Genomic DNA, 13,623 nt, shown 5'->3' on the forward strand with positions numbered 1-13,623 from the left:
AGAGTAACATATAGTGTCCAATTTTAAGTAGAACTGGGAAAAAGAGATGCAGACAAACACCAATTTGAAAAATCCTGTGATACTTGGACAATCTAAACCTACGTCAAAAACCAATAATATAACCCCACCTAATTTATAAATAATAAAACAAAAATCATACAGGCAGGGCCGACCTAGCATGGTGCCTTGCACCATTCCTCCCAAGCCCCAACCCCGACCCCAACCCAAGCGGGGCTCCATGGCCCGCTTCAGGTTTCCCCTTCCCTCCTGATTGACTGTGGCCCTTACAGCCATGTCCATTCGTATGACAATGGTGTTGATGCAACTGAGCCTGGTCATCACCGTTGGCGGTGTGGGTCATCTGGATCATGCCAGCAGTTGATTCCTCATCAGAGGCGGGTCCTGCAGTGCGGTGGTCGGGTCCTCGTTCAATGTCCTCATGATAGCCCTTGATGAAGAAATCAGAGCAGTTCTTGCGGATGCCATGGTCGTAGGGGTTCCAGAACTTTCCGCCGGCCCCACGTAGATAGCTATACCGCATTTGGTTTGCCATTTCATTTGTAGTTATATTTCTAGCAATCTGTTCATCAAATGAGCACAAGTTTTATTATTCTGCAGTAGGAAAATCAACAGCCAGGAGCACTCTGGCATAAAAGACCAAATTTTATTAATTTATTGACATATGTAAAGTCAAAGGAACATTAGATCAAGAGAAGTTGATTAGTGCTGTTTGGCTAACACATTTAGGCAGAAGTCACTGACATTATGCATTTATGTGTTCTTTCTATATTGATGATTCTTTTTTTTCCTTTATATTTATTTGTTTATTGGCATTAATAAATGGATTAGTATGTGCATGTTCAGGGGTGGAGACTAGATCTTGTCTTATGGAATCAACAAGGTACAAGAGAAATAAATAATCTTTTAAAAATAAGATTTTCGTGAATAACACAGTAAATGAATATGATATTAATCTGGGAAAATGCTCAAAAATCATTTGGGGGTCAAATTAGAGCTATTTATTAAAAATATCATAAGAAACATGAATCACTTTAAATAAAAATTAAATTTTGCAAAACATGAGGACTCAAATGACCCCCATTCCCATAACAACAGGATTCAATCACTAGTTCAATTGCTTTTTAATGGCAAAATAAAGGGAACAGTCGCATACTTCTCAATTCTCATAAACAATTTACTATATCATTACTGACAAGACCATTTATTGCAAAACCATTTATTACATAAACACACTAGTGACAGAGAAAAATCAAATTAAGAAGAATATGTCTTACCTGGGATGCTTGGACCATAGTTAGAACAGCAACACCAAAAAAGAGAAAAAGATCCATAATCAGGAAGGAAAATGCACCAGGATGGCTACTTGCAGAATAACTCAGCCATGTACCAAATGAACCAGGTGCAGCTGGGTCTTTCACAATCCCTTTGAAATACAGACAATAGCAACATTTGCAAATTAATACATGCTATGGTAAGTGTACAGAACATAATACTTTAAATTCAGATTATGACTTGTATATTACTACAAGGGGCAGTAACAAACCAGGCATTAACTTCTTTTTTTACAAAATTTATTTATGATCATTTTAATATATATATTTTTTTTAACTTCAGGCATTGGGTTATAATATATTTTTATTGTGATTGTTGTTATTATTTTGTTGCCAGTAGTTTTTCATAGACTACTTATTTTTAAAAGCAATGAAACAAATATAAACAAATAAAATAGAATATTTGAAACTCCAAATTAAAATCGAATAAAACAAAATTATAACATAATGTATAATGAATACAGTGGGATACCAAATTTGTGTTCTTTGGATCTCAATGTTTCATTTCATTTAGACCTTTGCTTGGTTTATACCAGTATCAGAACAGCATGAGGATCAGGTATGGCAATTCTAGTTCAAGAACTATTGCAAAGAAGTAAAGAAAAAAGGATCTCAAAAGGAGCTTACTTGTAAGAGCTACTGTGCCAGTAATGATCATGGCAGAAACTTCTAATATGAGAAACATAAAGAACTCCCACTTATTTTTCTGCAATTACAACCAACTAAGATCAGCAAATATATGGGTACAAAAAAGAATTAGACAACTACAACAGCCACAAGTGCCAAATTGAATCAGAGATCGAGGATACAATGAGATACCTTGCCTATACAATTAGAAACCCAAGGGCAGTGATGGTCAAACTGCTCTACACAACGATCACAAGTAGAACAATGCTTTGATCTCACTGGCCTGACAATCTGAGAAATTTATATCATCAGTAAATTCAGAAGAAAATTTACCTCTTCTCATAGAGAGAATGGACAGAGAGAGAGCGAGAGAGAGAGAGAGAGAGAGAGAGAGAACCTTGCATGTGATACATAGCTGGGACCAGTTCCCAGCCAGAAGAGCTGGATTCTCCAGCTCCGTCTTTAGCAAGGGTTCCTAAAGCATGTTTAATTATAATTGGTTAGTTTAAGTTATTGAGCCATATTTAACTCAATGAACTATGAAACTCACATCATCTCTTATGTTTTGTGAATCCCGTGTATTCATCTTAATAAATCCTGGATCTTTCCTGTACGAATGCAACATGAAAGTCAGTACCTACCACAAACACTTCTAGAAAAAAATTATTTAAAGGAGTCAACTGAATACCTACTCATAGCTTGTTGAAAAGCTATCGTTTGTTTGGTGCTGGTATGTAGGTTGACTAATAGTAATTAAAAGGATATTATTTGCTTGTGCAACTTTTACCCAACCAAAATTTCATGGTAACTTTAGTACTTAATAACCACACCATCTGGTTCAGTACTGATCTAAACACTGCTAGTATAATCATAGAATGAAGGTCATAAGCAAATACCTGCTACACTTGTAAAACATGACTAAACCAGCACTGGCCGAAAAAACCCCCAACCAAGCAAATAGCCCAAAGAAAGCCGCTAAATTCAAAGTGTAGAGGCCTTCGCAAACAGAAATCAAAAGGTGAGAACAATCTTATGACAATATATGCTTCATGAATGGATTTGTTCACAAAAAAAGAAAGGAAGTACCTGGGATAACAGAATGCATGTATGTAAATAGCATGCCAAGAATAATTGTCCACAAGAGAGGTGCCAACCCTAGTTTCCCTATCTTCCCTATAGGAGTAACCCCATCACATCTTCTTTCATATACCCTTCTAGCATTATCCTGGAAAGGCATAAAATGTTTTGAATCTTAGCAACTAAGCATAGTTAGCTATATCTTTTTGTTTCTTTTCTTAAAGTGTTAGGTTTCTTAACTCACACAGTTTTTACTTCCAACAGAAAAAAAAACTGTGGAGTTGACAGGAAATTAATTATGTTATGGCTATGGTTCATACTTCATAGTCAAATGTTGTACTAATACAGGTAAGTGTACCTACAAGGAAAAAGGCAACTTGACGGTGGCTCTTATCAGATGCAAGTTGTGCAGGGGTAAAACCAGTATTGTCCTGTATGATCAAATCTTCTTTCTTCCCAGCTTGAACTAGAACGGTACAAGCCTCCAGATTGCCTCTTATAGCAGCCCAATGCAAAGGGGTGCATCCTATTGAAGTGAAATTTGATTAATGATATTTTATCTCCATCTAGATATAATTTATATAAAAAAGAGTTACCCCTAAAACTATTATCAGATATTTGACACTTTGCCCAAGCAAGTCCTGGTTAAGCCTAATTAACTCTTTATTCTTCTATTAACCTCAGCTTTAGTTTCTCAAACAGCCTCGATACTGCTTACTTAGCTTAAACCCTTGATTTTGCAAATATGATAATAATAAAAAACCAGCAAAGCTAATTAAATTAAGGAACGTCACATAGTTAAAACTGGTACAGCCTGAACAAGGCACTTATCTCAATTTCTAACTTTTAAAGCAGATGGAGTTTATACATGGTGTATACCTTCTTTGTCTTGACGAGTCCTATGAGCATCCAGAAATAAAAGAAGACGTATACAATCTCCAAATCCCTTATACGCAGCCCTACAATTTGCAAATTACAAATTATAAATTTTGAAAGCAGAAATCAAACTGAAGCAAGCAATTGTAGCTTCAGGAATAAAGTGACTTCCTGTAGAACCCAGCAGAAGCACAAAAATGCCCCTTACATGTGGAAAAATTAGCATACCCCATTGATCTCTAAAGGCATAAGAAAAATCTTTTTTAACTTCAATCTCCTAAGAAGGAACTGAATCTGAAACAACCCCCCTTGGTTCATACTCATTAATGCATATCCATACACAAGGTTCAGTAGACTGATTAGGGTAATTAGAAAGATGGATATTTCATTTGGCACTCTCTACAGTACAAAGAAAGAAAAGGCGAGGTACCAGTGCAAAGGACTTCTTCCATCATTGTCAGGTACATCAGGGTCTGCATTCCATTTGGCAACTACATGGTACAGATATGCTGTCTGGCCATACTGTGCAGCTACGTGTGTAGTCTGCAAAAAGAAATAAACAAACAACCAAAATGGAGCATGATCAGAACCAAAAAAACATTGTGGTAACTTTCTAGAAGGGAAGAAAGCAATTATCCTACTCATTTAATCAAGAATAAAGAAAAGTGAGAAACGAGAGCAATTTGGGCATCGAATGACAAAGAAGAAAAAGTAGAGAACGAATGTATTTGGGAATCTTGTTATGGTTTCTAGGAATAAGTACTTCCATGAATTGTAGGGATAGTTGGTGGATGAATATTATGAAGTTCTATATAGCCGCCCCTAAAGAAGTTATAAGTTAATTAATTATTTAATGCATAAAGACAAGAGGATAACCTGGTAGCCATATAAATCAGCAGCATCAATTTTAGCCCCTTCTTTAAGAAGAAGCTCGGCAACCTGGATGTGGCCCCGCACTGCACTCCAGTGGAGGGCTGTTTGCCCGGTGTGGTCCACCGCATTCACGTCTCCCCCATGCTGTCCCAAAAAATATCAATGTGTTATTCCATGCTTCTCAAGAAAATGAGTTCCCAGAAAAAACTCATGAGTCTGGAACCAATGGAAGTGTGAAGATAAAGGCCTAGACAAGCATGTTAACAACATCGAGTAGAGTAACTTTTGACAGGAAATGGAATGATCCAACTCATGACCCTTATGAATTGAGCAACTAAGTCTAAGCCACTTGGGTTGCTGGGTTGCTGGGCTAGTGTAATATGAGGCAAAAAGGTTGGAAGTAATTAACAGGGGAGATAGAGATAGTAATTAGGTTGAAATCATAATTAATTGAATTGGTGGAGTGACAAATGTGATTATGCCCTGTGGTGTGTGGGTGTGCGAAACAACTAAGTTACCTCGATTATGTACTGAGCAGCGGCCGTACGATTGTTTAGCGCAGCCCATTGCAGCGCGTGGTAGCCTAACCCGTCTGGTTGGACCACCGATTGACCTTCTCCCTGTACGAGTCGTTGTAGCTTCTCCAAATCGCCATATGCTGCGGCTGTGTACACATCATTCTTCAACGCCTCTTCCTCCGTCGCTCCTCCTCCGACGCCGTCTGAGATGTCAGCGGGTTGAAGGTGAGGTGGTGGTGGTTTGGACTCGTCTACTTCCTCTATTTCCGACGACATAGATGGGTCGGTGCGAGCGAATTGGGAATTGGGAATTGGATGGAGAGAGAGAGATAAGGTGAGAGATCGGAGTAGAAAGGAGAGAGAGAGAGAGATAAGGTGAGAGATCGGAGTAGAAAGGAGAAAGGGCAGCCGATGACTCTCACAAATTCGAGGTTTGACTTGTCGGAGGAACCAATTTTGTTTTGTTTTGTTTTTCAGAAATATAATATAATATAATTGATTAATCTTTGCTCTTGCGTCTCTTGCCCCTTGGTGGCTTGGTCTTGGTCTTGGTAGAATGGTGGCTGCCTTGGTTTACAAACAAATAAATAGATAAATTGATACTATTACAGTATTACTGTTACCATTACGGCATTACCATTACATGATGGTTATGGTTTGATTTGACCAGTGGCAGTGATGTGGCTGCCGCTGCACGCGTTTGGCTTTTGGTCGTGCTATCATAATTATCATTTATTAACCATAATAATCATCCATTGTATTTATTGCTTTCCTCTCAGTTCAACTTATTTACACCGTTCGTTTTTTTATTTTTTATTTATAAAGGAAACTTGGTCAAATAAAATTCGGGGTTTTATTTGCTGAGTCTAAGTCTAACAATGGAATGGAATGGAATGGAATGGAATGGACTCAGTCTCGGCCCTCTCTTGCTTTGCTCTTCTGCCCTTTTTCTTTCCTAATTATGCTCATAACATTTTCACTATAGCTACTAAATAGCTCCCCCTAGATGACAAACTCATGATACTACCGTTTAGTGGACAGTTCCAAGAAGGCACGTGGCGAGAACCCATTCATTCTACATTATCCCGTATTAGCCGCAAAGGACCCAATCTGGTGTGGCCACTTATACTTACAAAAAAGTGGGATACATGCAAGGTGAGACTGCACAACCGGATACAAAAAATCAAAAAGGCTGGAAGGAATCGTTTCTCTCTGCTACTGTTCAATCTGTCGACTAGTGGCCCACTGACTGTAATTCAGGCTGCAAAACAGGCTGCTATTTCAGGCCTGGCATGCGCAGGGGAAAGAAGGACCCAAAACTTGTTTTTTCCTCCCCTCCCAGCTGTAATGGAAGGCTTTACCGAAAACAGGCCAATTACCCAAAGCCCATCTCATAAGAATCCAAAAGCACTCCAAAATAAAAACAAAAATTATCCACAACCCTCTATACTTGGGCCGCCGCCTATAAAAAACTACCACAAATTAACCCTTTCATACCGAACAACACTTTACTCCCCACACACAATCGCATCCCCTGTCAACGAAGTGCAAACCCAACCAAAAACCATGGAGCCAACGGATGAAGAGTTAATCAGGAAGTTTGCCGGGCTACACGCGGGGGAGATTGGTGGCGGCGTTCTGGTCACCATCCCGGCTCAGGCAGCAACATCCAGGAACTGGGAGCTATGTATCTTGGCAAAGGTTTTTACTGACAGAACTGTTTTTGATGCGCAATTCGATAGGCAAATGCGGAAAATATGGAATGCAAGCCCGGGTACCTCTTTTAAGCTGCTAGACCGTGGCCTCTACCTAATTGAGTGTATCAACAAGGAGGAACACAGCCGCATACTCACGGGTGGACCATGGGTCTACCGCCAAGACTTGGTCGTTCTTGGGGAATGCAAGTCGGCGGAGGAGATGAAGGCAACCTCTATCACACATGGAGAGGTGTGGGTGCAATACCACAACATTGCATTGGATTCGTTAACTGAAGAAGGGATTGCAAGGCTGACAGACCCGGTAGGAGTCGCGCTCACTGACCCGGTGGTCGTTACCACTAACTCAAGGCAATTCTTCCGAGTTAAAATCCTTATTCCTATGAATCGGCCCGTCATAGACAAGTTGGTCACTACGCACCCCTCTCTAGGTACGATTGTTGTTCACCTGGTATATGAACGCTTGGGCCGTATATGTTGCTTTTGCGGGCTTGTAGGCCACGAGATGTCAACCTGTGTTGAACGAGCAAGGCTTGCAAAAATTAAAAGCAAGATGACGGGCCCAAAAAGGCCTGAAATGGAAGGAATTTTGAAACCAACCCGTGGGCCGTGGATAATAAATGATGCTCTGGTTCCTTCCTCATCTCAAACTCCCCACAATGCTCCTTCACCAGAACCGACCGCGGGACTCAAGAGGAGGTTCTCCCCATACACTACAGAAACCCGAACAGAGACACCTCCTCTCTGTGTATCATCAAGTACCATCAACGTGGAAGATGCAGATCTCACAGTGGCAGAATTCGGTGATGAAGGTGCACCGATCACCTACAAAAAATCAAGGGCGGCGAGGGAATCGCTGCCCAAGCCAAGATGAGCGTTCTGTCCTGGAACTGTCGAGGGTCCGGAGGTAACTCGACAGTTCCCACGCTCCGGCGCTACCTACGTAGCACTGGAGCTGTTTTAGCTTTTATTTTTGAAACAAAATGTTCGCAAATAAGTGCTCAGAGGAGAATTGCTAATCTCCCTCTACCCAATCATGAGATCGTGCCGTCTCGCGGGAAAGGGGGGGGCCTGTGGTTACTCTGGGCTGACGGAATTTCTGTCTCTGTCATCCAATCTTCGTTTAATTTCATTGCTGCAAAAGTGCAGCTGGGGCAATCAGCTAAACCCTGGGTGTTGTTTGCAGTTTATGGTGACTGTACAGACCGCACCAACAACGTCATCTGGGATGTACTCTCGGATCTTGTCAACAATTCTGGCCTTCCGGTTTGTGCATTAGGTGATTTTAACTGCATAACCGGGGGAAATGAAAAAATGGGTGGTAGTGATACACTCAAAGCTAAAAATAAAAAGTTTCGTGCTTTCTTGCAACAAACGGGTCTGGTGGACCTGGGGTACAGTGGCCCGGCGTACACGTGGGCAAATAACCAGCCGGGCAGATCTTTAATTCTGGAAAGACTGGATAGAGGTGTAGCAATGGCGGATTGGATCAGCTTGTTCCCAAATGCTAAAGTCTTTCATCTGCCCAACTATTCTAGTGACCACCTACCTATTTTGCTCAGAACTGATCCTCAACCGAAAAAGAAGGTCAGAAGCTTTAAAGTTGAGCAGTGGTGGTCTTTGCACCATGACTTCGGGGAGGTCTGTGCTAGGGCAATACAAGTAGAGGGTCAGACATGGGAGGATACATGCAAAAAGTTCAGGAAGGAGGTATACTGTTGGAGTAAAGGGGGAAAAGACCCCAATTGGGAACTGCAGCTGATTGAATCGGAGATGAAGGACCTCATCCTCCTGCCTCAAACTCAAAGTGTCAGAGAAAGAATATCCCACCTACAGTCTCTCTACCAGCAGTACATTGCAGCACAAGAGTTATACTGGCTGCAACGGTCTCGGTTGAATTGGGATCTCATGGGAGATCAAAACACCAAGTTTTTTCAGACAACGGCAATGGTCAGGAGGCGCCGCAATCGTATTGAAGCTATACAAAATGGGAGTGGGGAATGGCTGGTGAAAGAAGGCGAAATCAGAAGGGAGTTTGTCAAGCATTTTAAGAGCATTTATGCGGCACACCCTACAACAATGGCAAACGAAATAGATGCTATTAAGGTGGAAATCGGGGACCAAATTGCAAAAATTCCAAACGAATCGGGTCTGGGTCTAGAGATCGCCCCAACTGTTGAGGAAATCACTTGGGCCGTACAGTCACTCGGCCCATCCAAGTCGCCGGGGCCTGATGGAATTACAGCAGGCCTTGTGCAGCAGCAATGGCCTACTTTCGGCCCAGTTATCATAAAGGAAGTCCAGTCCTTCTTTGATACCGGGGAAATGAAGCCGCATAATGCTCACTCAAATCTGGTCCTTATTCCTAAATCAGAAACCCCAACTAAGGTCACCGATTTTAGGCCTATAAGCGTTTGTAACATTGTTTATAAGGTCATTTCCAAAGTCATTGCCAAGCGGATGCAGCCATTTATGGATGCTATTATCTCTAATGCTCAAACAGCATTCATACCCGGTAGGGAAATTTCAGAAAATGTCCTACTCCTGAGAGAAATAATCCACAGCTTCAAGAAATTGCCCCTGCGAGGTCAGCAGCAATTTGTTCTAAAGGCAGACTTGGCAAAGGCATTTGATCGCCTAAGTTGGGACTTCCTGTTCTCTATTCTTCCTGAATATGGCTTCCCCACAAAGTTTTGCTCTTGGATTGAGGCTTGTGTTAAATCGGCACGATTCACAATCATGTTTAATGGCCATGGAGACGGTTTTTTCCTGCCGACAAGGGGGTTGCGACAAGGGTGTGCCATGTCACCGTATCTATTCATCCTTGCAATGGACCCCCTGGCAAAATTGCTGGAGCAACAAAGAAACTTGGGCATGATCAGAGGTCTCAAGGTATCAAGAACCGCTAACCCAATCACTTGTTCTTTATTTGCAGATGATCTCCTATTGATGGGCAGGTTATCAACTCAGGAAGTAGATGTTTTTATCACAACCATTGAAACCTTCTCGGCTGCATCAGGTCTTGCAATTAACAAATCAAAGTCCAAAGTGTGGTTCTGTCACAACTCCACTGTTGCTAACAAGGAAGAATTTATGAGAAAGATGGGTGTTAGTGAGGCGGCAGAAGATGAGTTGTACCTTGGTTGCCCAATTTCAGTTGCGGGACCCAATTCCTTTGACTACCTGGTTGCAAAATTTGAGAGAAGACTCAACCTCTGGAAGTCAAACATGCTGTCTCATGCAGGCCGATTGGTGTTAATCAAATCTGTCCTAGAAAGCCTCCCAATCTACGCGATGGGAACAATTCTTTTGCCAGGTAAAGTTATCAACAAGCTAACTGCAATTGCGCGGAACTTTTTCTGGGGAGGGAAACATGATAAGAAAAGTATGGCGTATGTGGCATGGGACAAGGTGACTACACCGAAGGGTATGGGGGGTTTGGGTCTGAGGAGTATCCGAGAAATGAACAAGGCCCTTGTCCTAAAATTGGTATGGGCAGGGGTGCTACGGGCAAAATATTACCAAAGGGGAGTTTTCTGGCAGTGTCAGAGGAGAACAAAGTGCTCAAAGACTTGGAAGCAAATAGTTGAACTCAAGCCTTTGCTAATGAACCACATCTGCTGGAAGATAGGCAGTGGTGAGACCATTCCCCTATATGCACAACCATGGCATCCAAACTGGTACAACCTGGTCCCTGCAACGAGACAACAAAGGGAAGCCCGGTTAGCGTCTGTTATCCGACAAACAGACAGGACTTGGGATTTCTCGGCTCTGCAACAGCTACTGGGGTTTAGCCAGGCACTTCTTATTGCTACCTTAGAAGTCATAAGTCCAATTCCAGCCCCAGCAAAGGATCAACTTATCTTTACTTTTGCGAAAGACGGCAAATTCTCAGTTAAAAAAGCCTACCAGCTTCTAAAAGATACTGTGACAACATCAAATGAAAAGCTTTTTTGGGACTGGTTATGGGGAAAGGTGCCGCTGTTACCAAAACTGAAAGTTTTCGTATGGAGAGCGGTTCATGGAGCACTACCGGTGAGGGCGATCCTGGCTGTGAAGATACAAAATGTCAATCCGATGTGTCCTTTGTGTAAAATTGCAGAGGAAACAGTCATGCATACTATGTTCCACTGTGATTTTGCAAGGGGAGCATGGTTGGCTTCTGATTTTGGCTTGCGGTCAAATAACCTACATGGTACTTTCTTACAAACAATGAAGGAAATGGCCGCCCAGTTATCCATGGTAGATATGTGCTCCTTTGTTAGCATGATTTGGGCAATATGGAGACTAAGGAATGAAGCATTGTATGGTGGCAAAACTCAACAACTGGGGACCTGTCAGGCATACCACAGGAAGACTTTTGATTCATGTCGGGTTATCTTGCAATCCAAACAGTTCAGAGGATCAGCACAACAAAATATGGATCAATCGGGTCAGCACGAAAATCAACCTCAGGGAATCTCCTGCTTTGTGGATGGGTCATGGGACACGGGTGGGTTAGCCGGTATTGGAATCTGCTTGATGGAAGAGGATAGGGTCATTGGATGGGTGTCAAAGGCAATTCGGGCTCTTGGGCCTACACAAGCGGAGGCGAGGGCAGTTCTTGAAGGGATAAGAGCTATCAGAGCACTAGAGAACACGAGGGGAACTATATACACTGATTCCCTTGATACTGTGCATGCTCTGTCACAGAAGCAACCTACCATTACAGACTGGAGGTCATATGGAGAAATATGGCAAGCATGGTCGCTAATGAACGGCCCTCAGGATAGCCTCACTATCCAATACTGCAATAGGGATAGTGCGAACATAGTAAGAGCGCATGATTTGGCGAATCAAGCTAGGATGTATCAGTGGGATAGGAAAGGGGACTCGGAACATGTTTTCTCTCTAGAGGAAATAGAGTAGGCCTACGGGTCGTGTAAGAACCAAAAAAAAAAAAAAAAAAATAGCTCCTTTTCATCTCTTCATCCTCGTTTACAAAATTTCTGTACAAATTTGAATCATGTCTCCTATTTTTTTTTTTTATTATTAATATCTACTTTAATACTCATAAATTTTAATGTGTACTGTATTTATAAATTTTTAACGCATCAAAATTTGTACTAATGTATTGTACTAAATACACGTCAAAATTCATTGGTCTGCTGAACAATTTTTCTATAACGACAAATCTCCTTTTCACAATAATAAAACAATTAATGTTTTCAAATTAAGTCATAATGTATAAGTTCAGCAAATTATCCAATAGTCAACTCAAGGAGAACCGATTTTTTTATTTATATCCAAAAAAAATTAAAATTTTAAAAAATAACCAAACGTCAGCTGTTTTTTCAAAACTACCCAAATTGAATTTTTTTTTTCCGGTTTTAGCACCTTTTAGCACCAATTACTGGAATTTTTTTTTCCAGAATTTCATATCTAAAACCGGAAAAAAAATTCCGGTATCCAATTTCGAAATTTCTTTTTCTGGTTTTTAGTCCCAAAACCGAAATTTGTTTTTCCGGAAATGAGATTTCTCTTTTTTTTTATATATATAGACTCATTTACATATATACATATACATATATTATATATGCATTTGGCTACGGTGCTATGGGTTGCATAGAGGGCTATGGTGCTACGGCTCAATATTTGAGTTTTCAAAATCCTAACGGTCGATCCGAACCGTTCATCTTGTTCTTCATATTAATATGTGTTTGGAGACCAAATTTTACATTTTTTGAAAAATTTTTACTATTTTTTTAGATTTATTGAATATTGCTGTTTTTTATGGTCCAGATTTGTCTGAAAAACAACGATTTTCAATCAATCTGAAAAAATAGTAAAAAAATTCCAAAAAATGTAAAATTTGGTCTCCAAACACATATTAATACGAAGAACAAGATGAACGGTTCGGATCAACCGTTAGAATTTTGAAAACTCAAATATTGAGCCGTAGCACCGTAGCCCTCTACACAACCCATCGCACCGTAGCCAAATCCATTATATATACATATACATATACATATACATATATTATATTATATATACATATATTATACAAAAATGAGTTTATAAAAAAAAATTCAAACGACGTTTATAAACAAAATACCAATCGTTGTATGCCTACCGTTGAACGAAAACTTAAACTGAATTTTTGAGGCACTAAACGACATTTTTTTGAAATTCCCAGAGAATTTTTCCTCGAGCGATATTTAGATTTGTCTCGTCCCCCCCTTTCCGAAAAGTGATCATACGCCCAAATCCGACTTTTCTAACCAAAGTTATGGATGTTTAAAGTTTTTTCCGAAAGCTGAACTTTGGAAATTCATAACTAACTATAGAAAAATCCAAATAAATTGAAATTTATATCAATTCTATGTATTTTTGAATGCTCTACATACTGGTATAATCACTTTTGTAGTTTGGTCCTTGTATCAATACAGATGTGATGATTTACCAGCAGAGGTCAAATTTGATATACATATAAATTTTTTATTTATATCTAAAGAATTTTTTTTTAAAAAAAATAACCAAACATGGACTGGAATTTCAAAAGTACCCAAACCGGCAAAAAAATTTCCGATCTTAACACCAATTATC

At 40.4% G+C, this 13,623-nt stretch overlaps 1 protein-coding gene across 1 annotated transcript; it reads right to left on the reverse strand.

Moving 5' to 3' along the window:
• On the reverse strand, positions 1–5,799 carry TIP1 (Ankyrin repeat family protein with DHHC zinc finger domain-containing protein). Its single transcript, XM_078306538.1, has 13 exons — positions 5,324–5,799; positions 4,809–4,949; positions 4,363–4,475; positions 3,936–4,015; positions 3,419–3,582; positions 3,066–3,204; positions 2,876–2,975; positions 2,530–2,587; positions 2,377–2,454; positions 2,172–2,270; positions 1,980–2,058; positions 1,296–1,444; positions 1–580 (listed from the first exon to the last, which is right to left on the reverse strand). The coding sequence occupies exons 1-13, from the start codon at positions 5,597–5,599 to the stop codon at positions 155–157; spliced, it is 1,902 nt and encodes a 633-aa protein (XP_078162664.1). The 5' UTR covers positions 5,600–5,799; the 3' UTR covers positions 1–154.
• Between the last annotated feature and the right edge of the window lie 7,824 nt (positions 5,800–13,623).

The sequence above is a fragment of the Carex rostrata genome, chromosome 8 (genome assembly GCF_964058835.1).
Source record: "Carex rostrata chromosome 8, lpCarRost1.2, whole genome shotgun sequence".
Taxonomy (NCBI): domain Eukaryota; kingdom Viridiplantae; phylum Streptophyta; class Magnoliopsida; order Poales; family Cyperaceae; genus Carex; species Carex rostrata.